The sequence below is a fragment of the Gouania willdenowi genome, chromosome 19, assembly GCF_900634775.1.
Source record: "Gouania willdenowi chromosome 19, fGouWil2.1, whole genome shotgun sequence".
Taxonomy (NCBI): Eukaryota; Metazoa; Chordata; class Actinopteri; order Blenniiformes; family Gobiesocidae; genus Gouania; species Gouania willdenowi.
In genome coordinates this window covers 16,496,938-16,522,996 of record NC_041062.1, presented here as the reverse complement: position 1 = coordinate 16,522,996, position 26,059 = coordinate 16,496,938, and the positions used below count along the sequence as shown (strand labels likewise).

At 37.5% G+C, this 26,059-nt stretch overlaps 1 protein-coding gene and 1 long non-coding RNA gene across 3 annotated transcripts in view; one reads left to right on the top strand and one right to left on the bottom strand.

Annotated features, from left to right (window-relative positions):
• Positions 1–1,552: 1,552 nt before the first annotated feature.
• Positions 1,553–26,059, bottom strand: part of rab26 (RAB26, member RAS oncogene family) — an 87,869-nt gene continuing 63,362 nt past the window's right edge. For both annotated transcript variants that reach the window (XM_028477168.1, XM_028477167.1), the window contains 4 exons: positions 10,815–10,880; positions 8,956–9,012; positions 8,419–8,495; positions 1,553–1,763 (listed from right to left, as the gene is read on the bottom strand). In XM_028477168.1, coding sequence (XP_028332969.1) covers positions 1,661–1,763; positions 8,419–8,495; positions 8,956–9,012; positions 10,815–10,880 — 303 coding nt within the window. In that variant the 3' untranslated portion in view covers positions 1,553–1,660. The remainder of the gene's footprint in view (positions 1,764–8,418; positions 8,496–8,955; positions 9,013–10,814; positions 10,881–26,059) is intronic.
• Positions 15,778–18,067, top strand: LOC114482009 (uncharacterized). Its single transcript, XR_003676296.1, has 2 exons — positions 15,778–15,889; positions 16,248–18,067. It is a non-coding gene; the product is annotated as an uncharacterized LOC114482009 (long non-coding RNA).

The following is a 26,059-nucleotide window of genomic DNA, read 5'->3' as shown; positions in this document are numbered from 1 at the left end:
AGGAAACTTATGGTTTAATACATAAAACAGTGAGTTTTCGGGAAATGGTAAAATAGACTGAAAATACACTAACATCCATAAGAGAGAAACAGTTATATTACATGTTTTACAAAGACCCGATGAAACATTTATGCTTCAATCCACACCCTCTAAAACAAGAAGTCGAGGTTTATTTACGTTTTTTAATACTAGATTGGCCGTCACAAGCTGAAACAGTGCTGCGCATCGACATTTGAAAAGAAATGTAGTCTGTGTGACAGGTCCTTTTATTGAAACGGATACAATAGAGAAAGATACAGAATGGAGATTACAAATTGATGGGTGTGTAAGAAAAAACAGAGGAGACGGTTCAGTTTACAGCTATTCATCCTCTAAGCCTAACAAGCCTGAGGGAAACATAAGCTTTTATAGCTCACATTATTAGTCGGAAAGTAAAAAGTAAACTTGGTTTTATTTTCATTTAAAAAAAAAAAACAAGTTATTCACTCACTTCCATTTCCTTTTAATACCTAAAAAACAGAACGTGTGGAAGTCTGTAGTCTTAAGAGTCAAACATATTTAATGCAGTCAAATAAATTACTATTGTAATAAAATACACAAGTAAAGTTAATTATATATAAAAGGCTTTAACAGTGTTTCACAGACACAACAGTCAAACCACTGTATGCTATGCTTTTATATAAAAACACACACACAATGCTCTATGACAGTTTACATCAAGTGTGGTACTGTACACGTGTTCTCTTCAACTGATACAATAAAAACAACTGTGGTTAAATAGTTTTTACCATTACATAAGTATTTTAAGACCATACAAGATACATAAAACAAATTATGTTTACATTCACTTATAGAGCCTATGACATCATAATACAGTAATATAGCGGTGCTTGGACATGCATGTAGGATGGTGCTACTATGTTACATTCACAGTTGCAGATAAAAGGTGGAGCTCATTAAGTAATAATGACAAATATAACAGACATTCAATAGTTCAGGTCAGGGTTGGGGTTAATTATAATTGTATATGGATTTTTTTTTTTTTCACTGTTGTAACCATAATTTATTTGTAATTGGGTTCAGGTAAATGACTTTGTCATTGTAAAGGGCATAGACATTATACAAAACCTGTCCCTTAGGGAACTATGTTACAGTTCTATGGCTTACGTAGTTATTAATACCAATATTTTCATTGATTAGGAAGCCTAACAAAGTACCCAATAGATGGAAAATAAATTAGATAATAGCTCATATTATTTAGTGTATTTTACAGCTGATTTAATCATCATAAGAGATGCTAACAGAAAGCTAACACAAGAGGAAGCTTATGTTTCATGGGGTTTTTTAACACAGGCTCCGTAATTGTGATTAATTGGAATATAACTTTAGTCACTGAGAACGTAATTGTAAAATGCTGGTCACCGTAATCGTAATTGAGTTGCAATTGGACAGGGATAATTGAAGACGTAACTGTAATTGAAAAATGTAATTGACCCCGACTCTGGTTCAGGTCACGCACGCGCACGCACACACACACACACACACACACACACACACACACACACACACACACACACACACACACACACACACACACACACACACACACACACACACACACACACACACACACACACACACACACACACACAGATGTGATCTATGAGCTGCAGCAGCCAACGGTTCTCATTTCTTTGTCCACGTACTCCTGCAGCTGAAACTTGGATTCTTCCGGTTCCTTCATGGTCCGGTGCTTCAGTTCTCTGAGTAAGGAAGATACAAGACAGTAATTAAAAAAAAAATATATATATATATATAAATATTAGCTCTTTGTCTACTTTCAGAAAATCTGAAATTTATTGGATATATTTAAGTTTTATTGTATTTATTCAATTGTATGATATTCTTATGTTTAAGGGTTAAAATGTATGTAAAATAGTCAGTTTTTCTCATATCTACTACTATTATATTATTGTATCGTGCATCGTATCAAAAGTTAAAGAGAAAGGGGAGACTGGGGTAAGTTGAGACACCCCTTGTTGCTCGGAAACGGTAAAAGCATTGATCATGTGACCACATATTTAAGAGGAAGGCATTATTTCATGGAGTCTGAGAAGGTATGAACCACATGGGTAAACGGTTAGACATTTATTTCCAGCAAAAAAAAAAAAAAAAAAAAACATTTTTCACTCTTGAAAATGGATATAGTCGATCATATCTTTCATCAGAATTGTGTTTACACAAAAATAGATACGGCTCAATTTACACCGTTCCTGAGGTCAACTTTAAATTGTGCAACAAGACAATTTTTTTTTTTTTTTTAACATGCAATATTTTCCAAACAGTCATGTTTACAGTCATTCTGTTTGTTTGAAGGGATGCACAACATTCTGAAATATATGCAGATATACATTAGTTAGCGACAAAACTTGATGTAGTAAGTAGTAAATATGAAGAATGGCTCATTTTACCCCCACTCTCCCCTATATGAGATGTACACCCCTGGTCAAAAAATTAAATATTTACTATTTACGTCATCGGAAAATTGGTCAATACTGAATCAATGATTGACTCAGTTCCTAAAGTTGATAGATACAGATGTTTGAAGGTTGACCTTGACCTTGGGTATTGCAGATACTTCAGAACAATGTTGTTAAAGGGCCCATGTTACGCTAAGTCAACTTTTCTGTGCTTTGAACATCATAAAAGTGCTATTTAGGGTTCATACGCATGTGCAAAGTGTTTTTTTGGTGATTTGCTCCTTTCTTACTTCAGGGTGAGCCCAAACACCTCGCTCCAATTTGATGACTCGTTCCCACTTTGATGACATATTTAACGCAGCACTGAGCTGGAGAAGCCGCGCCTCAAGGAAGCTCTCTGTCGTGATTGACATGTAAACAGACACGCCCACGAAGGTGAGCATTTCAGCGTCCTTCGCGCAGTGCTATGTATGTATTTTCTACAGTCTATGTATGTACCGGTGAACGCCCCGCCCACACGCTCTGTCTCGTGTTTATAAAGCAGCATGAGCTCAGCTACGGAGTGGGTGGGAGGAGGGCGTTTTGGACCAAAACACGTTCATCTCTGCAGCACAGAGCCCATCTAGAAATTGCACCCAAGGATGAACTAGACTTGTGAAGCTCCACGATTCTCTTCCTGATTTTTTGGCTGATTTCTTTTGATTTTCCCATGATTTCAAACAAGGAAGCAAAGTGTTTGAGGTGTGGCCATAAAATACATCCCCAGGTGTGCCTTCAATCAATCCACATGTTGTCAGTTAGTCATCAGGAGCTTCCAAAGCCAATGACATCATCATATGGGCTTCCCCACATTGTTTAAAGACAGTTCTTTTATACATGGTATATACTGTATATAGTAGATTACTTTTAAATAGTGCTGCTTAGTTTGTTCATAGTATAGTATTACTTCCATTGTACGTCCACACATGGTGGTATAGGAAATAACTACTGTTACTCCCCAAATTGCGAATGGTTAAAGCCATATTATAATGCTATGAAGTACGTATTTATTATAATATTTAACTTTAGATCCTTTACAGCTAATGAATCAATAAGCAATGAAAATATCATATTTAAAGTTGGGAGATAAGAGCCTAAAAATCTATATTTTCTCTTAAAATGGCAATAACTCTATATAAAAAAGGTTGATACCAGAAAAACAGTTCTGATTTTATTGCAGTGTGCCAAAAATGATGAAACTTGCTCCTGATTTTTCTGGGTTTTTTTTTTTTCTTCTTCTTTCACTTTAATTCAATTCAAAACAGATTTATTGGCATGGGAAACAAGTTTACATTGTCAAAGCAAGTGTGACATAGAACGATGTACACACAAAAAACTATAAATGGCTACATTTGTGATGTGCAAAACAATAAAATAGAATAAAATAAGGTAATAAAATAAAAATAAATGTTTCTTTGTGTGTAGTGGTTTGCAGGTTAAAATGTAAATATTGAAAACACATTATTTCATTAGGTTTACACACACAAAAAAGAAAAAAAAAAAAAAAAATTATAGTTCTGAGTTTAAAACTGTTTTTTTTTTTTAAATATATATATATATATGTGCTCATCATTACGTGACTACAGTGATCTTTTCCTCTTGCCTTTAAAAAACAACAAAAACCCTCAAACGTTTGTACAAATAATCCCATTCGGTAAAAGTTACTTTACAATACTTTCTAGAATTTTTGGATCTTCTACCAGCGTAAACACATCCTTCACAGGCCTGAACAGTTAACCTTTGCCCTGGATCTCACACTGTGATGCTAGCACTGGATGAATGTACGGAGCAGTTTAGATGATGCACTGCTCCACTACACCTGATTGGAGCCGTGTCTCATCAAGGACACCTGCAGAGATGATGATGATGAAAACATCAGAAAGCCTGCGGAGCGAGTGCATTCACAGAGTGAGTGTGACACCTGCACTGTGTAATCGCTCATCGTCATGTCAGAGAAGGAAACACGCTTGCTCTGTGGCTCTTCTACACACCGTTGTCAATAGTTTAAACCATTTTCGTGATTTTTTTTCCCCCCTCAATAAAACTTGCTGGATTTTCACATTTCCTATTTAAATTCAGAGAAGAGACTCACAGTGAGGCAGTGAATGTCCCCTTGGAATGAGAGGAGAAATCCCTCACAGACTGGGCTGCGTGATGTGAAATTAGATTAGGATTCCAGTTCTCTGTTTAGTACCAACAGAATGTGAGGCCAACAGTACTCTTGCCTCATGTAGGAGGCGCTCGTGAGCCCAAATATCCTTCATTTACTGTACAGGTTCAAAGTACAGTTTAACTCGTCTGGCACAAACACTCAAACCACTTTCAACTCTGTATAAACAAACTCTTAAATACATATCACTGCTGTGCTATCAAAAGTAAATATAATGTTTTAAGTTGGGATAGCTTAATTACATTGTCATGTTTTTAAAAAAAATTAAATAATTCTGCACCCCATTTCTTCAGACATTTATCACACAGAATAAAGCTGTGTTTCTATTACCCTTGGAAATGTGAAAAATCTAAATAACGCACTAAAAACTAGTAATGGAAACACCTGAATTTAGAAAAAACGCTCAAATATCGCTAAAAAGTTTTGATGCTTTCATGAGGAGGAATTTCAGACGTTTCAATATTAAAATGTGTCGCAAAAGCGCTATGGAAACAGTTTTTCCACAGAACGTGACGTACATGGTCATGTGACGACTTCTCACTGAGAAAACATGACATGGTACGTGTACACAGAAGAGAAGGCCGAGACATTTCTTAGCAATATACTACTATAAAAAGGCAGTGGCTATCCGTACGGTTGCCGTATCAATGTACCGACATTCTATCCATACGCAGCGCACCAATTTGGCCAGTTTAGGTCACGTGATAGGTCAGTCATTGGCCAGTTTAGGTTGCATGACTAAGACTAAGACAAAACCTAATCGTAAACCTTACACTAACCAGAACCCTAAAAATTGTTGCGATATTGGGTTATAACCAAACTTTAACCCTAAACCTAAACCCTAAACCTAAACCCTAAACCTAAACCCTAAACCTAAACCCTAAACCCTAAACCTAAACCCTAAACCTAAACCCTAAACCTAAACCTAAACCCTAAACCTAAACCCTAAACCTAAACCCTAAACCTAACCTTAACCCTAAGACGCTACATACTTCAGTAACCGTACCAATAGCACCGGGCGTTGTCCGTACGGCAACCGTACAAATAGACACTTTCATAAAAAATGGGCAGTGGCTATCCGTTCTTTTGCCGTTTCAATATACCAACATTCTATCCGTACGTAGCACCCCTTATTTGCCAGTTTAGGTCACGTGATAGGTCAGTCATTGGGCAGTTTAGGTCACGTGACTAAGACTAAACCTAATCGTAACCCTAGGACGCTACGTACTTGTACTTCATTAAATGTACCAATAGCACCGGGGGTTGTCCGTACGGCAACCGCACAAATAGACACTTTCTAAAAACGATTATTGCCACATTAGACGTGAAAGAACAAAGGAATACAGAGTTTTATAAGGAGGTTTGGAGTGTCCGTCTTTCTGCAGCGAAGTCTCGTGGGATGAGAATTCACAGGAGTTACGAGGCTCCTCCCCAAAACAACCTTCAATGGAAACACGTTCAAAGCCTAGATATACTTTGTCGACATTTAGAAATATTGCTTTTTTTTTTTTTTTTTTTTTAAAGTTCCTTTAGTCACTCTGCTTGTTCGGCCAAAGCTTCACAGGAATGGAACCAAATACCAGATCACATCAGACAACTCGACACAAACACCTTCTTTTCTCAGCACCTAAAAATGATGGCTTATTGACTACCAAATATGTTCACACTGACAGCCTTTTAATTCATTTAGATTTTTGTACAGTGTTTGTTTCTCTTGTGTTAAATATGGAACGATAAATAACATAAATGAAATGAAAGTAAGTGATGGCAAGCTACGATCTTACGGTGATAGTGAACCATTTATATTCTGTAATAGACATTATTGCGTGGAAGGATCACTACATTGATTTTACTTAAAAGTAAACAAAAATAACATTAAAAAGGTGTTTTTGTAATTGTTTTGAAATCAAACCAATCAAATTGTGATTATGCAAATGTGTATTACAAGATATTTGCTGTTTTTATGCAGTGTGCATAGACTGCATCGTATAATGCAGTCTATGTGGATTCAATAAAGGAAATCACACTATTAGGATTGATTTAACCATTATTTGCTTTGATGTTTTCTCAGAAAATGTCAATAATCTTTTCAAATGATCACTGTTGCTCAAATCTCCCTGAACTAATGGTATTCTGTTGTAGTCAGCTACTTATGCAGATTATTCTGCAGGCTTTTGTCGGGTGCAAAATGCAGTCAATTACATAAATGATCACATGATGACCTCTCCTGTTCTAAAAGGAAGGATATACATATTTCCAGTGCTCCAGATTTATGATTATAAAAAATCTGCAGTTTGAAAGTCCAAAAATATCTATTTAAGACTTGAGATTTTGCTATTAACCTTTATCTTTGTGACATCTCTATGGGTATCTGGAAAAATGTACTTATACATATACAGGACTTTTCACAGAGAGTGCAACACAAAGTGATTGACATGATAAAAAAAACAAAAAACAAACAAAAAAAACTGATGTATCATTTATACACTACACATGCATGACAGAAACAGTAAATTATTAAAAAAAATTAAATAAAATTGTTGGGCTCATGTTCTAAGTTTGGGAACCATTAAAATGTCCTTGTTAAATGTGACTGATTTAATGCAAAACTTTTTTGTTTTGGCAATAGATTGAATTAAAGAGTATCCAAACCCCTAAACCACTTTTTTTCTGCTAAAACACATATATCTGGTATCAAATAGTGTTGTTGATTGATTCTTGTCCAACTCTTGACATTTTAGTCAAAGTATTATGCATATATTGTTGTAAAAAAAGTAAGAGCTACTGCCCTCTATGGGTTGAAACCTGGCTATTACAATCCAATTTTGCTATTGGCTGAGAATGAGGATTTGTGATGTTTTGGTGGCTTCTTATGTCATGAACTAGCACTGTAGGCTCCGCCCCTTCTATAAAAACTAGCACCTTTGGACTTTGACATCCGTGGTGAGGAGGATGGATTGAGAGAATTGAGAATAGAGAGCTGTAGTGAATATCCAGTAGCTAGTTAGCATAGCATAGATAGTTATTTGGAGATCTTACAGTATAGACTTAAAGGTATTGTAGAGGATGTTATTTTGGCTTCAAATTCCGAGTGGATCATCAAGACTATTGGTCCTCCTAATTGTCAATCATTCTGGTGATATGGTTACATATGTCTGTCATAAGTGCTCGTCCCTAGCTAGTTTTCGCTATGCACACTTATTACTTACCGGTGTCTGACTTAGTGGGGAAAGTAAAAATCTTCTTTTGGAAAGTAAGCTTGTATGAGCGATGCAGACATCAACTTGTAAACAGAGCTGTGCATGAGGATAACTGGGCTCGTGCGCGGCCTTTCGCACACGTTTAATGGGCGTTTCCTCTTGGGAGCAGGTACGGTGTTGCGCATGTGCATTTTTTCCAAAAAGCTAAGATGTCGTTTCTTTTCTAAACTTCTGGAAAATCCTCCTCTATACCTTTAACTGCTCCAGAAGCCCCACCCATAATGAAGGAACTTTTTGACATTTCAGCCGAGACGCACTTCAGCCAAAATCTCAGGGTTTACTTACAGTATTGTGATATGTAATTGGACACATTTGGCTATACCTGGATTCAATTTGGCGGATGTAATAACCCGAAAGGACAAAAAAAAGTGCAGAAATATATAAGTTCTCTAGAAATTCAATCATTTCTAGAGAAATGAACCCATCAACAGCCATTGGATTTTCATTCTTTGTTGTGCGAATGACTCACTTGGCCACAGCTGTGAAGGCCAGCTCCACATTCAGGCCTGATTTAGCACTCGTCTCCATAAAGGGCACTCCAAACTCCTGCACACAGAAACATGGGGCATATGTCCTTCAGAAACACTTGGCATTCTTGCACACTGAAACTTTACTTGTTGGGACAAAACGACACATCGTTGTTTCGTACTTCTCCGTTTGAGAAATGCTTGCGACATTTGTTATTAGTCAACATTAATCCAAGTGCACCATGTGTTAATAATACAACAGCTGCCGTTTTACAACTCACACTGCCTCCAACATGCATCTTTGAGCTTATCTGGGAAAGGCAGCCTCAAAAACAAAGTCATTAATTCCAAACAATGTAATGATGGGCAGCCATGAATATACAATGACGCACTAAGCAGCGCATGGGAAGCAGACGGGAGACGGGCTCTCAGGGTCCTTGTGGCTGCGTAGGCACATTGAGCCCAGCATGTTTTCCTTCACAGCTTCTATGTGACAAACAGCACATGTGAATGTGCTTGGTTTGTTAGAATAATCTCACCTTTGCCAGTTTCTCTCCCTCCTCTCGCTTCACCTCTCGTTCATGTGTGGAGTCAGCCTAGAAAACATTGGACGTAACAATACAAAGGTTTGACAGTGTACGGTGATACAGTGTCACTCATGTCAGGGGTCTAACCCTGATAAGGGTAAATATAGCATTCTGACATATACTCTCTTCATATACATGCACAATGAGACAGAAACCAGCTGTGGATGGAGGACCAAACCCAAGATCTCTCCTCATCTGAGCTCAAAATATCTTGCCATCACTTCACTGTTACATATACTGTATGCCAATGTAGACGGATACTATTATTTAGTTTGGTTTTTACCTGTTCCAATAAGGAAAAGTTTGATATTTAAATCTAATGGATTATCCTACTACTAAAGTGACTTATCTGTTCACAGAAAACTAAAATGCTTTCCCCTAAAACTGGTAACTGTGTGTGTCCACAAGGCCAAAAAAAGACGAAAAACACTGTAGTAAACATACCAGGCCTGTATGTGGCACTGTAACGCTGCCACAGAAGTATACCGAAACAGGGAAGAAGACACCCAGCATGTGCATAAAATTGTCCGACGAAAAAACAGGACATACAAAGAGAAATGGAAGGAGATGGAGATAAAGAAAAGACAGTGATTTGCTACTGTTGTTGTGGGGGGGGGTCACGCATGCCGGTGAAGAGAAAGGTGGGGCTATGGCGTCATTGTACGCGTATATGCCGTCAGGCACGGCGACCCACCAGGTGGCGTTTACAGACTTTCCCACTTTGGGACCCGTTTTCAGAAGTTATTGTATTTGGCTTCTAAATCGTCGTTGCCGTGTGGACGCAAGGTGTAAACAATAAAAAAACTTCATTAATTTCATTCAAAACTTCATTCATTTGTTTGCATTAAAACCTATCTCCGTGTGGACGAGACCATAGTTGTATAGATTATATTAGATTAGATAGACTTTATTAATCCCTTGGGAAAGCTCCGTTTAGTAGGATGCCCACAAGCTGGAGAGACTATGTCTCTCTGGTGGCCTGGGAACACCTCGGTTTTTCCCAGGAAGAGCTTCATCAAGTGCCTTGGGCAGGGTCGAAGTCAATTACATTTTTTAATTACAATTACGTCTTCAATTATCCATGTTCAATTACAACTCAATTATGATTACGGTGACCAGCCATTTTTCCCATTTTCAAATAAAATTACAATTGATATTTTTCCACTGAAAGTCAATTACAATTATGTTCTCAATTACTTAAGCTCAAATTCAGTTAATCACCCTAGTGAGCCTTTAATAAATAACCCTTATCAAATGTAGCCTTCCTCTTGTGTTAGCATTCTGTCAGTATCTCATTGGGTCAGTTTGAGCCATGTCTGAAATCAGCTATAAAATACACTAAAAGAACGGTGCAGCGTGAGCGGTTCCATTTTTAGTAGCCGTTACACCGCCTCGTATCGCTTTTATGGTATGATCTGTCGTGTTTGTGACCCAATGCAATGCAGCGGTTGGACAAGACAATGGACAATCATCTTAAATGGACTAGTTCTGTGGTCAGTAGAGGTGAGGAGGAGAAGGAGGACTGTTGCTGCCGTAATCAACACACGTTGAAGCAGCGCTGAGCAGTGTTTACGCCCACTCATGCATATTCACGAAGGAGCCCTCTGAAAGTGACCAGGGCTAAAACTCAAATACTATTAATAGCATAATACTGGACCTTTAAAGCAAATATCAAAAGACAAACTCTAATCTAATGTTGAATAGGCTTTGATCCATTGATGACTGTCTCTTTTACTGATGCCAAACCTGATATTGTTCACATCCATGACTCCATGTCCATTAATTTCCAAGCATTGGCAGTCAGGTCTTACCTTGTTGCCCAGCAGCATGACAACAACGTCCTGTTGGGCGTACTCATGAATCTCAGTAAGCCATGCCTGGAGATATGGAGACAATACAGATTGGTGAGGAACTGCTGAATGGGAAGGGAAAAGAAGAGCTAAGGGTGGTAGAAAGGCTGTGAGAAGTGTTGATAGAGGTGATAAATGGACCCACTTGGAAAGACAAGAAGAGAAGAAAAAAAAAGATTTATTTGTTTTGAAGGGCCTTGACTTCATCTCAGTTCTCCTGAGATCAGTCTCTCGTCGCTGATTTATTCTTCTACGTCTCTTTTCATCAATCTCATCTCAATTACAAGCCAGTGATTGTCTGGGCTTTCTGTCAACTGGTTTGCTTATAGCCCTCGGTGTGATCTGGAGTGTCCTCAGAAACATTCTTTATTTGTTTGCTGGGTGCAAAATGCGCTTACAGTCCATCACACAACTTTTTAATGGAAACCTTTACCAATCACTGAGCAGCTGGAGTTTTATGAAACCCATTGATGGATGCAGTTAAGAAGAAGCAAGCAGAGAGACGCCGAAATATACAGTATATTTGTTAGATTTGGCCAAACGTGTAAATAACCCTCAAATGATGGCATGTTGTTTTTCATTAACACTCATCAACTCAATCATTACAAAGACACACGTGACTAAGCCATCTATCTGTGATACTTACAGTATGTTATCATTCATCCAGGCCTTTAAGCCTTTCAAAAACTGCACGTTTTCAATTTTTATACGTATGATCATTAAAAGTCAAACTAAATACCTTTGAACTAATATTTTGAGACATTAGTGCCAATTAAAGAGTAATGGGACGTTTGTCATTATTTGATTCAAGTAATGTCCATTTGTTCGTCAAGGATCATCGATACCATGAACATTAGATAACTATAGTGCTAACTACAGTATGAACATGAACCATTTTGGTGCATATGTCATATAATGGCAGTCAATGATTAAAAAAGAAAAATTGCTGAAATAAATCTACATTTTTACAAGAATTCTGCATTTTTCTTCAAATTATTTCACATAAATTGGGAATATTTACGTGAGTAAAGAATCCTGATTGGACTGACATCTGTCACTTAGTGCTTGGATATTGTCAGTGCCTACATACTGTATCAATTATACATGGAAGCGCAAACAAGGGCACATAAATGTTGAAATTGCTTATTTTCCTACATTTAATCCTTTAAAAAAAAATTCCCAGCCTACTTAAGATCACAGTGGTTACAGATTTGGATGTGTGAATTACTAAGTGTTAAATGTCTGTTTGTATTTCCACCAGGGAGCTTCCTGTTTACTGTTCTGTGAATGAAGGATAGTGACTGAATATAGAATGGAATGAGCTTTGGTTTCTGAAAAATATATTATTTACACCAAATACCAAGACCAGACCATTTTAATCTACTGTATTGCTTAGAAATTTGTTTTAATAACTCCTTGTATAAAATAGAATTTAATCAAAACTATGGCTTATCAATGTAGGGCAAACCAGGCCACACTGTGATGAAAACTAGATTTAAAAAAAAAAAAACATTTTTAATCTCTCCTGGTATTATTCAGAAAAGAGGAACACAAGTTCTTAAGCATTTTGGAGATTTTAAATGTTTTCTTGTCCTACATAACATGATAACATTAACCCAAACACAATTTTTAGCAGATAGTACAACTTGCTACAACAAAATACACCCAAAAAAAAAAAAAAAAAAAAAAAAAGTAGATGTACCTTCTTCTCCTAAACAGTCCTCAAAAGATTGTCAGTCTGCGACGAGCAGATAAGCTCCAGGGCAGACTTTTTCATCATTTTGAAGCTTGAAAAGCTGTGAATATACAGTATATAAGAGTGCTATGCTGGGTATCTGAAAAAAGTTGGTTTTTACAAGAACTTTATGGGAGACTTTAGTTCACCTTAAAATCTGCAATGCTTGTGATCCTCAGTTTAACAGTAGGCTCCCATTGAATATCAGCCATCAATGTATTTACTAATAAAACATTATTGTTTCACCTTTTCATGAAGACATTTCAGCATTGATAAACATGTAATGACTGTGCCAGGCTAGTAGGAAACCAACACTAATATATCACAATGCTACTGGAGGAAAATAAGGTCAGCGCTTCCATCACAATGAAATTATTTACAATCTACGAGCCTTTCCACCTCCTCCCTCCATCTCTATATTTGTATGCCTCATCACATCAGTGGTAATCCCTCCTCTCGTCTGCAGGTTTATACTTTCCCGTGAGGTTCCCATCACTTCATTAACCCAAGATTAATGTGCAGAGCCCTCGCTAAGCACACGACTCACAGCTACGTGCAAGCCGCGCCAATTACTCACGCTGTCTTGAAAGATGTCGGCAGCCTGTGGGAAGTAACATGGCTTCTGAACAGGAAGCGATCCAACCTCCAAGGGCTCAGTGTTGACACGGAGCGTTGGAGTGTAATGAAAACACATGTAAGGGTTGATCCATCTGCGATTGCTTATAACACCCAGGCCAGGCTCATCAGCGGAGTTTACTTTTGATAATTTCACATTGTGTACAAGTCGACAGTACACAGTTGTATTGTAATATTACATATTTCTATTACAGTCAACTAATACAACATGTTGTACTTAATTAGCTGTTTTAAAATGTAAGCAGTGTGCTAAACCAGTGTTTCTCAATTGGTGGTACGTGTATCCCTATGGGTATGCGATGGCACGATAGGGGGGGTACTTGTGAGGGAGTGGAAAATGTACAAATAAAGTGTCAGTCTTGGTCCCACACCAGACATGAAATGACTATAAAAATAAATAAATTTATTCAGGAGCCACTAAATCAGTGTTCTTCAACACTGGGGTCGGGACCCCTTGTGGGGTCGCCTGGAGTTTAAATGGGGTAACCTGAAATTTCTGAAAAAATGAAAATAGGTTTTTGAAATTTTTTAATAATTATTTTTTTTTAAAGGCACAGTTGACCCATATGAGTTATTTTAAATAATTCCTCAGGCCAATATACAGCGCTTGACAGTATCAATGTTCCGAGTGGAGCTTCCCTCTTGAAATACCGCCCATGTGAGTTTGGAGAGACGGACCGTCTTTGGCCAGGTCATGTGACCTGGAGAATGCCTGGACAACGTATCACTTTACAGCAGTCACGTGACCACAGGCTCGGATATACTCATTGGGCTAAAGGATTTTGCCCGTATTTTTCCGCCTGTTTGAATCCTGGTCATGGCCGAGGCAAGCAAAAAGTTTAAAACTTCTTCTGAAGAGGCTAAAAAGACGCCGCACCGCGTCTGCCCCGATTCCCGGCAAAGGGGGTCGATGACGGTGGCAAGGCCAAGGAGTAGGGGGGGGACCACCACCAACGCAGCGGCTGCTCTTCCAGCCGCGGCGCGAGCCCAGCCCCGCTTTGCACCCCAGCTCAACCGACCCAGCCTTTAGAGCCAATCCCTATCCCGCAGTAACAGTTCAACTACTGTCTGCATACACAATCGAAAGACAACGGAGGCTGGCCCGACTGACTGTTTGTTGAATTTTGCGACAGTGCGCTTGTGGCCATTAGGGGGCACGTGACGTAAAAGTTACAGGTCTAGCGCCCCTTAGTGGCCAAAAGTTACACAGTGTGCTTTTAATTAAAACAACAAACAATCTTAAACAACTGTATTTCTATACTTTCACTTTGTGAAATATAAATCTAGTACAACTAAAATGCTCAAACATGATCAAAAGCTAAGTCTACAAATGTCTTTGGGGTCGCCCAAAATTCTTGACATCAAAATGGGGTCACAATCCAACAAAGGTTGGGAACCACTGCACTAAATGCTGTTTATTTCCACTTATTTACACAATGAGATTCTTTAAAATGTGTGTTAACACTCATTCATTCCATCATTATGCTGTATAATTGTTTTTAAATAGTTTTCTAAGTAAAACATTGTAGTAGGACAAAGGGGGTACTTGGATTCACAAATGAGAGGAAGGGGATGACTTGAGCCAAAAAAGTTTGAGAACCACTGGGCTAAACTATGGCTTGTTGGTTACAAAAAAAAACTGATGAATAGATAAAAATACTTGTTTCACTGACATTTGTCACCTTAACACAGTGTATTGAGTAAAGCACAAGCCTTTGGGTCATTCTGTTCAGGAGATAATCACGATTGTTAAAGTATGATTTCATGGTTTTTTGATGTTATCAAAAAGGGAAAAAGAGCTTTTCGTGCTCAGTGCAAGATGTTACCAACTTTTCCTCTTTCAGGTTGCAATCTTTGTAAAGGCTAACAAAGCCATTGATGTAGGCTGAGGCTATCTGAATGTTTTTAAGTCTATCACCATCCATATATCATCAAAATACTTGTCAATGATTTAAAATATGGTAAAAGGAGTAGTTAGAGTCCATACACTTCTGCAAGTCTGTAGTTTGAAATGCATCATCTTCACCCTATTAGCTAAATCACTTGAAATAAGGCAGATACTTTATCACAGTTCTCTCGCTTCAGTGACTCATCGTCTGAGCACCTTTATGACTGGACCAAATGTTCAGCCATTCGAGATGTAAGAAACAGACAATTGGATTGATTGACATTTAATCCCTCCAGGCTGTTCTCTTCTCTGCGTCTACAATTGCATTTATCTGCGTTCTGGCTACAGAACACAGTATGAATATCTTTACAATTACTAGTAATTGTAAAGATATTTTATAGTGAAGAGGCAGCACTTCATCTAAATAGCCATTGAGGATTTCATTAGAATGGAACGCATTGATGCAGTACCCTATTTAACGGGAAGTCATCATGAGACTCTTTATGCTATTCCACTCAGACTTTGGTCCTGCAAAGCTTGTTGCTGTTCAAAGCTGGAAAAATTCAGCCTGATGTCATTCTGTGTAATGTTGCGGCAATAATTGTGAAAGCAGCTCATGGGAGTGGGGTGGGGGTAAACTGAAGACTGTTTCTAGGCATTAGTTTGGGGAAGTTGTGGTTGTCAGAATCTGGTGTATCTGCAGGAAAGAACTGTGCAATGTTCAGACAAGTGACAGAGATGAGGACGAACGGAGAGACGACGTGCACAGGGTCAACGGTAAAGATAATTTAGCAGCTTATATTCTAATAATGTTTTAGATACACGTGCTATTTGAAAATGTATAATAATGGTCAAAACTGTAATTCTCCTCTGATTAATTTGTTCAATTTGTTATTTTGAGCTGGAATACCAGGGTATCATCAAGCAACTTGGGAGCAATGTTTTTTGTATGTTGGTGATGATACACTCAAATCCAAAGCAGAAATATATAAATGAAAAGTATTCTTAAGTATTCGTTAAATACCTTCTTGCAGCACTTTTAGTTTCTGTGTGAAAAAAGAAGTCAAGATGGGTGTCACCTCTTCCTCTTTTTTTTAACTGTTGCTTTCTTGATGTTTGACATTTCTCTTCACAGTAATTTTACACAACTGCTATTGAGGATGACTCAACAACCCAAAACTAGAGCTGACACTGTGTGCCGAACCAGAGATGAGGGTTGTGCTTCACCTCACCCTATTCAGCGGCGGTGGTCGGTTGACTTGCACCGAGATAGAACTTCTAAAATTCTCGTAAAGAAGAACAAAAAGGAACCGCAACCTCCTCAGCGTAGAGAATCCTTCAACTATCTCCCTCTTCAACCTTCAAATACATCCCTCAGTCAATCCATTGGCACTTTCCCTTCCCTTAGTCGGCATTCTAGATCATCTTCTTTTTCGTGCTCATCTTCTTCTCCTATTAAGACATCCTCTATCACTGGCCATGATCCTCGAGGTTGGAAACTGCGACCTAAGTCCAGTTTAACCACCCCTTGCAATCGTATGAAGAGACTGTCCCTTCAGGTTCCTCTCCCCGTCATTCCGGATCCAAACTTCCCAACACCCAAAACATCGCCAGAAAGCAAACCACCGTACCGCCACAACTCCGACAGCTTGGTGACATTCAGATCTCGAGAGGTAAAGCTTGATGAACTCAATACAGCCGCGTTCCATCCGACCCTCCCTTCAGATGTGCTTGACAACGTCTTTGAGTTGGAAAAGCCTGCATCCCGTAAAATTCCACCAAATGTTCCAGAGAAAACAATGAAGGCTAGGCAAGCAGCGCAAGTGATTGCATTGTCACGACAAAGCAAACCTCCTGTGACAGATAAAATGAGCAAGGACAGAAGCGTGAACGCCAATAAAATAAACCTAGGAATGAGCTAGTCTGGTTTTAATGCTCAAACATGGACAATGGAATTTAGATCAAGGGTTTGGATAAGGACCAAGACACACACAGCCACTTCTTTTGATTCTTTCTGTTGGGTTTTTGATTGGCAAAGGGAGACGGCCTGCAATGAATGAACTACGACCAATCCAGTAGTAGATTTTTACATTCCATTTAATTCCATTTGTACAGGTAAATGTTTTAATTATGTTCTTAAAGTAAAGATACTTTGACATTATTATGGTGATGTCACCTCCTTAGGGTCTTCTTCTTCTTTGGTTATTGGCGTGTTGCAACAACCTTGAATAGGTGCATATTGCCAAACTACTGTGCTTGTTTTATTTCACTACTTTCCCCCATTCTACATTCAATGTCCATTTCATGAGTTTTTATCTTCCTTTTACAGTTGAAGTTAAAAAAAAAAAGTAAGAGACCTGGAATTCTGCTTGAGAATGAAGTTTCCAGCAAAGAAATGTGATTGTGAATACCTGTTTGTATATAACTGTATTGAAATACTGTACATGAAAAAGATCAAGTGTCCTCCATCTTGACTAAGTTTTGATTGATCTTGGTTCTTATGTGCTGAGAGGGAAAGCGGGGTTGAACTGGGTCAGTCAATGACAATTGTATTTACTGCCGTGGAGCTCTGCAGCAGTTGTAAATAACGGTACGACCAGATGAAGTCTCATCTTTGTCCTCAAATTTCAACTGCTGGACATGATTCTATGACCTTTGTTTTTCTGGTCTTTTAGTTGTGTACGACTTCCATAATCAAGTATAACAAGGAAAATCTGTTAATACAAATTTGATAAGTAGAAAGTCTCCAGCTAATTAATGCTTCACGAGTAACCTGCACGTAACTGCCACATCCCACCTCTTTGTTTGTTGGCACTAAAACTGCATTTAATCGTAAGAATTACAATTTTGACTCACGGCAAAAGTAAATTTGCGATGTAGCAATGACGCAATGTATTTTGCCAAGTTTTATTCAAAATGCACTGCAATATGAATAAAAGTCATACATTAACTACATATATCACATGTGTCTGTGCACTAAAACATTTTACATTTTACTTGGTAGGCATTTGTTATTTTGGTTGCACATGTGCCCCTGGAAATAACCTTTTTTTGGCTGCTTCAAAAATATGCAGTTTCTTATTACCGGAAGCAGAAAAAGTACATTTTAATATTGACATTAACGCTTAAAAGGAAATTATGAGTTAACTAGTAATGAATGCATATGTGTTTAACACGACAAAAGACAAACAAGAGCCATGATTTCTATTTTTTTTGAAAAACCTATTTTCCAAAAATGTTTGCAGCCCCTGCAGGTAGCCTGTAATAACACAGAGTTTCTGATTTGACAAATGTTGCCACTAATTTTAGGCAGAAGGAAGTTTCTTGCTCACAATTGTAAAATCAAAGCCTGGCTAAAAACCAGAAGAAAAAACCATCAATAAAAAAAAAAAAAAAAAAAAAAAAAAAAAACAACACAACAATAACCTGACTTTCAAGTAACATTTGCATTTCCCATTTACTTTAATTATCAGGTATCATAATTAAATGCATCAAAAGAGTACTGATATTTTGTTGGAGGTTAGAAATTGAACAGACACAAGCCATTACGTCCTGCAACTTACTGTATATCAAGTAACAGTGGTACAAGTGAAGAGATTCAGTAAATGCTGCTATACCTCAAACACCCTAAATATATGCCCTATGACAGATATGGGTAACTGGCAGCCCGGGGGCCACATGCGGCCCAGGGTTTAATTTTTTTTAATTTTTAAAAATAGGCTAAATGTACAAAATAAATCTAAAAACACACAAATACAGAAAAACAACAGGAAAATATTTACAAAATGAGAAGAAAACTCACAAAATGAGAGAATAATATACAAAATGACACCACACACAAAATGATGGTAAACACCAACAAAACGACAACAAAAACACAGAAAACAACAACAAAAATCTAAATGACAGTAATGAGATTCAGATTGTTTGGTTCTAAATGCTGATTTCATAATGTGGCTCTTGGATCAGACAATCTTGTGCCCCCCCACTGTGATAAATGTTGCCCATATATGCCCTATGATAAAAGCCGTGTCATCCTCTGACCGCCCCTAGTACAAAAGTTTACCGCATCGGCAACTTGTTTGACAGGGCGAGCCCTGTTTTTGTGGAGGCCAGGGGGGGAAAGGAAAGCGAAGAAGTGGGAAACACACTTGTTTCAGACGGAGGACATTGGGTGGAATCTGTTGAAGTGTGAATCTGGGTTTTGTCCTTTGAGACGAGCAGCTGAGTTTTGTGCAGAATAGAGAGAACTGCTTTACAAGCCACAAGCAAAGCTGCAGGCTGTTAGGCAAACACAGTCGTGCACACATTTCAAGACGTTAAGATAAAAAAATAAATACTGCCGACTAATCCTCTAACAAAAGTCAGATGCAACGGAGGGAAACCAGATCTCTCAAAGGAATAATTAAAAGAAGAAAATGTGATAAAATAAACATAAACATTAAAATAACAGATATCTTATTAAAGGGCTGGTGTGTATTGGGAAAATCTAATTCCAGCAAAAATATTTCTTGATTTTTTTAATTAAATCAAAACAGTTTTTGATCAAATAATACCTCCTATCAGCAAGCACTTGGACACATTTTTTGGTTAAGTCTTGAAATTTAAATTTCAGCTGTGTTAATGTGAATTATTCATGGTTTCTTTTTTTGACATACTATAATTATATATCCTATAATTAAATGTACTTAACCTTAAATAATCCTTAATAATAATAATCCATAATAAAATATATTCTAGGCTTATTTTCTGAAACAAGGACAAAGCGTTTCAAAACTTCTGATTTCAACTAAATCCTAAATCTAACAACAACACAAGCTTTACGTAAGCGATGAGACATGTCAGATAAAACAACCTCAAGGACAGCTAATGTTCACACTCTGAAAATCAGAAATGTCTTACGTAACATAAGAAAGATGACACATGGCCGACACCATGCTCCATGCCACATGTAGGAAGGACGATCAATAACGACGACGAGATAAAATGCTGAGCAAAACTACATTCGGGGCTGTTGTTAGCCTGTTGGTTCAGACAATGCCTTTGCACATTCAGAACGGGTGTCCACAACTCCAGACCACAGCTGTGTTCGATGAGTGCTGATCTTGACTTGATATTCATGTTGATTCATTCTGTTCATTTAAAATCTGTTAACAGGAAGACGCAGTCATCAACATCCTGCGGCAGATTGGTTGTCATTGTAACTCACAACCTTTTCCTAAATGTCCTAAATCTAAGAACTTAGATAAAAATATTATCATATCAGAATATAAAATTACGATCTTAAACATTTCCTAAGAAAAGCTGTCCCCTTTGAAGATACCTCGAACAAAGTTAAAAAAAAATGACACAAGGGCAATAACTCCAGAAAAAAAACATTTGCAGACTTCTCATTTTCGAACTCCATCAAGGTATTGATACCCTGAAGCCATACACCAAACTTGGTTACCCTATCTTAAACAGTTTCTGAGAAAAGTTGTCCCCTTTGAAGATACCGCAAACAGAGTAAAAAAAATGTAACAAGAGCAATAACTCTGGAAAAAATAATTGCACGATTCTCATTTTCAAACTCCATCAAGGTATTGATACCCTGAAGCCACACACCGAACTTGGTTACCCTATCTTAAACAGTTTCTGAGAAAAGTTGTCCCCTTTGAAGATACCTCAGAGTAAAAAAAATAGAACAAGAGCAATAACTCTGGAAAAAATAATTGCACGATTCTCATTTTCAAACTCCATTAAGGTATTGATACCCTGAAGCCACACATCGAACTTGGTTACCCTATCTTAAACAGTTTCTGAGAAAAGTTGTCCCCTTTGAAGATACCTCAGAGTAAAAAAAAATAGAACAAGAGCAATAACTCTGGAAAAAATAATTGCACGATTCTCATTTTCAAACTCCATCAAGATATTGATACCCTGAAGCCACACATCGAACTTGGTTACCCTATCTTAAACAGTTTCTGAGAAAAGTTGTCCCCTTTAAAGATACCTCAGAGTAAAAAAAATAGAACAAGAGCAATAACTCTGGAAAAAATAATTGCACGATTCTCATTTTCAAACTCCATCAAGGTATTGATACCCTGAAGCCACACATCACATTTGGTTATCCTATCTTAAACAGTTTCTAAGAAAAAGCTGTCCCCTTTATCTCGGACCGACGGACGAACGGATGGAGCGCAAACCTATATCCCCCTTCCACATTTTGAGGCGGGGGATAATAAATGAAATAAATAAAAAACCCTGACTCTGTCTCTCTTAAAGCTTCATAGGTTTGAACAACTAGAGTAACTTCACTTTATTCTCACAGCTGCTCGCCGTGATGTTCCCAAGGAGTTTTTTTTACTGCCTTTTTTATTAGATTAGGACATTCTGAGGCTCAAATGACTGTAATCCGTAAGGAGCTGGTTGGAAGTTCCGGCTTCGATCAATAGCATTGCTGATTGACTCCACAATCACCAACAATCGCGGTTTTGATTCTTCAAACTTGAGGCACCATTTCTCTTCTCCTAATGCTAGAATAATTACAATCCCCTCAGTAAATATGTTGAATGTTTATCAGTAAAAGAGAAGGATAGAGACATAGAACGTTCTAGAACAGGGATGGGCAACTCTATCACAGCAGGGGCCACAGAAATTGATTGTATCTGATCTGAGGGCCACTTTATCAACATTCATGGCAGCATTTAGAATAATGATTGATCTGAGCATTAATTGTGATGTTGTTCTGTCAGTTTTTAGCCATTTTGTGTGTTTTTGGAGTCATTTTGTGTGTTTTTGGAGTCATTGTGTGTGTTTTTTGTTATTGTTTGTGTTCTTATTGGAATTATAGCATTTTGTTGTTGATTTGTGCATTTTCTGTATTTTGTTGTTGTTTTCTGTATTTTCTTGTTATTTTGTGCAATTTCGTTGACAGTCTGTGTGTCTTTTGGAGCTATTCTGTAATGTGTGGTTTTTTTGTGCTTTTGTTTAAGTGGTTGTTGTGTCTGTCTTTGTTTTGTTTTGTTTTTGCGTGTGTTTTTGTGTACTTTGTGCATTTTGCTGTCGATTTGTGAGTTATTTTGTGTATTATGTCGGGCTTTATATTCCTTTCAACTTCTTGAAATACAAGTTTTGGGGATTTGTTTTGGGGCCCGCAAAAGTGCCACCTGTGGCCCCCGGGCCACCAGCGGCCCATGTCTGCACTAGAACCACAGTTTTGCCTCACTGAGAACATCCCCTACCTATCAAGTACTCAATATTTGTATTTGCATTTCAGTCTATTATTATGCCTAACTGCACTAAAAGGTTATAAAGTCATTCAGCTTGTTGTGTACCACAGCCTTTCTGCACATTGAGAGTGATTCAAATACAGGTTCACTGCAGTGTAAGGAGCATTAAAACGACAGTCCACTTCCAGCTCTAGAACTTTGCCACACGTGACGATGACGACCGTTATTCAACTTAGGCAATGATGGCAAAAATAACCAAGAACATAAAGTTCTACCTGCCTTGTTTGCATCAGTGATCTTGCGTTCTTTGACCTAAAGTTAACGTTGATTATTGGTGATATTTTCATGTGGTCACACAAAGCTCCAGGATTAATTGCTGCTTTCGCAGGTTGGTTGTCTGATAATCCTTTACTTAGCGACTTAAAAAGTAAGAATCAGGGTTTCTCGGGCTGAGCACTGTTGAGTATATTTTTGTAACTGTCCTGACATAGCCATTACTTTCCGTCCGTGAAAACTCCGGAAATGTGTTGGGAGGTCACTTTGGCAGAGTGCTTGGGGGCAAACACAAGAAATCACGGTAAGATTTATGAAAAACACTTCGATGCATCCGTCTACGGCAGACTTTTATCACTTTATCACAGCAGGGCCATAAAAAAGGGATTCATGTCAGCATCTAGATTCTAGAATAATGACCAATCTGAGCATTAAACCAGGGAAGAACTATATATTTGAGTTGTCATTTCATGTATTTTTGGTGTAATTTATTGTTTTGTTTTGTTTTTTGTGGTCGTTTTGTGTATTTTTTCACAGGTTTTTTTGTTTTTTTACGTGTTTTTGAAGTCATTTAGCGTATTTTCCTTTCAATTCTGTCTTTGTGGTGTTGTTGTTTGGCCAGTTTTTAGCCATTTTTTGTGTTTTTGGAGTCATTATGTGTGTTTTTGTTATTTTTTGTGTTTTATTGTAATTATGTGTATTTTTCTGCCATTTAATGCATTTTTGTTGTTGATTTGTGCATTTTTGGGGTCACTTTCTGTATCCTTGTTGTTGTTTTCTGTATTTTCCTGTCATTTTGTGCCATTTTGTTGACAGTTTGTGTGTATATGGAGCTGTTCTGTGTTGTTTTTAGCGTATTTCCCTTTCATTTCGTTTGCATTTTGTTGTTTTGTGTGTTATGAGCCAATTTGTATGTTTGTATTCTCATTTTGAAAACATTTTTCTGTATATTCTTTTTTTCTGTGTTTTTGTTTTGCAATTTTATCATTTTTCTCTCATTTGTGTCATTTGGGTTTTTTGTTGTTGTTGCCATTGTGTGTTTTTGGAGTATTTATGTCGTCTAATGTATGTTTCTGTAATTTTTTAATGTGTTTTTAACTTTTTTTTGTGTATTTATTTAAGGGGCCGCTGGTCTACGGTTTTCCACATCCCAAAATGAAAAGCGCAAAACTTTTCCAACAATGTCAATGAGAGAGGGTTTACAGTGGAGAGCTGTATTAAAGCTATGAAAATGACCTAAAGTCAACACAAAATCTTCCCTTTGTGGCTTTTATTGCAAACCATTTTATGACATTACACACACAGCTTCCATAGAGTGTCTGAATATCCAATTAGTGTTACCTTATTCATCCCATCCTTTAAATTCCACATTGGCCTTTTCAAACCGTTTCCTCTCTCCTGTTTAGTACGATGAGAGAAAGAAGCTTTTCTTATTGTTGACAATAAGAAAATGCCACTGGTATCAAAGAGGAGGAGGAAGAAAAACGGAGTGTTTTAAGAAATGCAGGCTTAACAGAAGGCAGAGCAAATAAACAGAAGACAAAAGCTCAACTGACAAGTGTCTGAGAAAGAAAGGACAGGAAAGGACAAAGGTATGTTGCTGGATTCTAGTTTATGAACAGAATAAAGCAGGAAAAACCTTGAAGAAAAAAAAAAAAAGCATCTCTGCCAAAACATGACAAATCAGATTCTTCAGTTTTGTGTGGGATTTGTTTATCAAAGAGCTTTTTTGTCTTTTCTTCCAGCTAAAGCTGTCACTATCGGAGTGATTCAGCAGATATTGGAAGCTACTCGAGATGCTGTGCAGGATTATACCTCATTTACACCAATGTATTGAGCTTTTTCACTAGACAGCAAATTCATTACATTAAATCTACTCTGAAAATGAACTATAACATACTTCCTACGGTAAGAAAGAACATATGCCATAGCTAAAGAAAACACCAAGCATCATCACATCCCCATTCTTAATGGGAAACTGTATTATTCCTGTTCTCTATACCAGTACTTTCTCTTATATCTGAATCCAAGTACCCCCCCCCACACATGTCCCACTACAACATGTTGCTTACAATACTATTTAAAAACAACTATAGCGCATAATGATGAAGTGATAACACATTTTAAAGACTCGGTTTGTAAATAAGTGAAAGAAACAATATTTTGTGTAGTGGTTCACAACCTTATTTTGGATCATAACCCTATTTTAATATCAATCATTTCTGGCGACCCCAAAGACATTTTGTTTTCTAGAATTACTTTTTGATCATATATCTTGTACCTTTAAATGTAAGAGGCCTTTTAAATCTATTTGTTGTGGCTCTTGACACTGTGTGAGTCGATGTCATGTTATCACTAGACATTTTATTTTAAATACTGGTATTTGACATTGTTGTACATCTGGGTTTTATGTTTTATTGTGAAGCACTTTGGTCAAACCTTGTTTGTTGTTAAATATGCTCTATAAATAAACTGGATTCAATATATATATATATATGCATTTTTTTTTTTTTTTCACTGCATTTTAATTGAACTAGATTTTATATTTCACAAAATGAAAGTATAGAAATACAGTTGTTTAAGTTTGTGTTTTTTTAAATGAAAAAAGAGCTATTTTAATTTTTCAGAAATTCCAGGCGACTCCATTTAAACTCCACGTGACCCCACAAGGGGCCCCAACCCCAAGTTTGAAAAACACTGATTTAATGGCTCCTGAATAGATTTACTGCTATAATTTTCATCATTTCTGGTATGCGTACCCCCATTTGAGAAACCCTGCTCTATACTGTAAGTAATTGCATTGCATAAGTAGGAGGCCGTTTTACGGGCCGTGTCTTTAACTTTAACTGGGTGTGAATAGAACGTGCTTTAAATGTTTTCATACGTGTGAGCACTCTGCTCTCCTGCTAAAAGGCCAACATATGCTGCTTGATATTTAATTGGTTTGCGATCGTACTCCTCCACCAGCTATCAATCATTCTCTGTCTCTCTGGGAACGACTTGGACAGATGCTCAGGCTCCATCCTTCAAACACGAATAAGAACCTTGTCTGTACTTATGTGCTGTTACATGGTGTGTACATGTCCTGTCTTTGTGTAGAACTGAACATCACACAGAAAGGTATTAGTAACTTCTCCCGTTGCTTGAAACAGTATTTATAGTCTAAAACTTTCTGGGATTTTCTAACATTGAAGCAAGATCTACAATCTTTGAAAACTACAGAGTCACTTTTCTACATCTCAGTCCCAAATTCAACACCAGAGTGTCATTCTGACAAAAGCTCCTGATTTTTCTTCTGTTCCTGATTGCTGATTGATATAAGAAGCACCTGGTAGCCTGAGCAGTAATCATTGTGCTATAGGTTCTCAGTGTGTTTTACATCCACAGGGCGTCAATTTCTCTGGCCTCAAAAGTCCTTTTAAAGGCTGAAAAGAAAAGGCATTTAGTTCACCTGTGAGTTCTA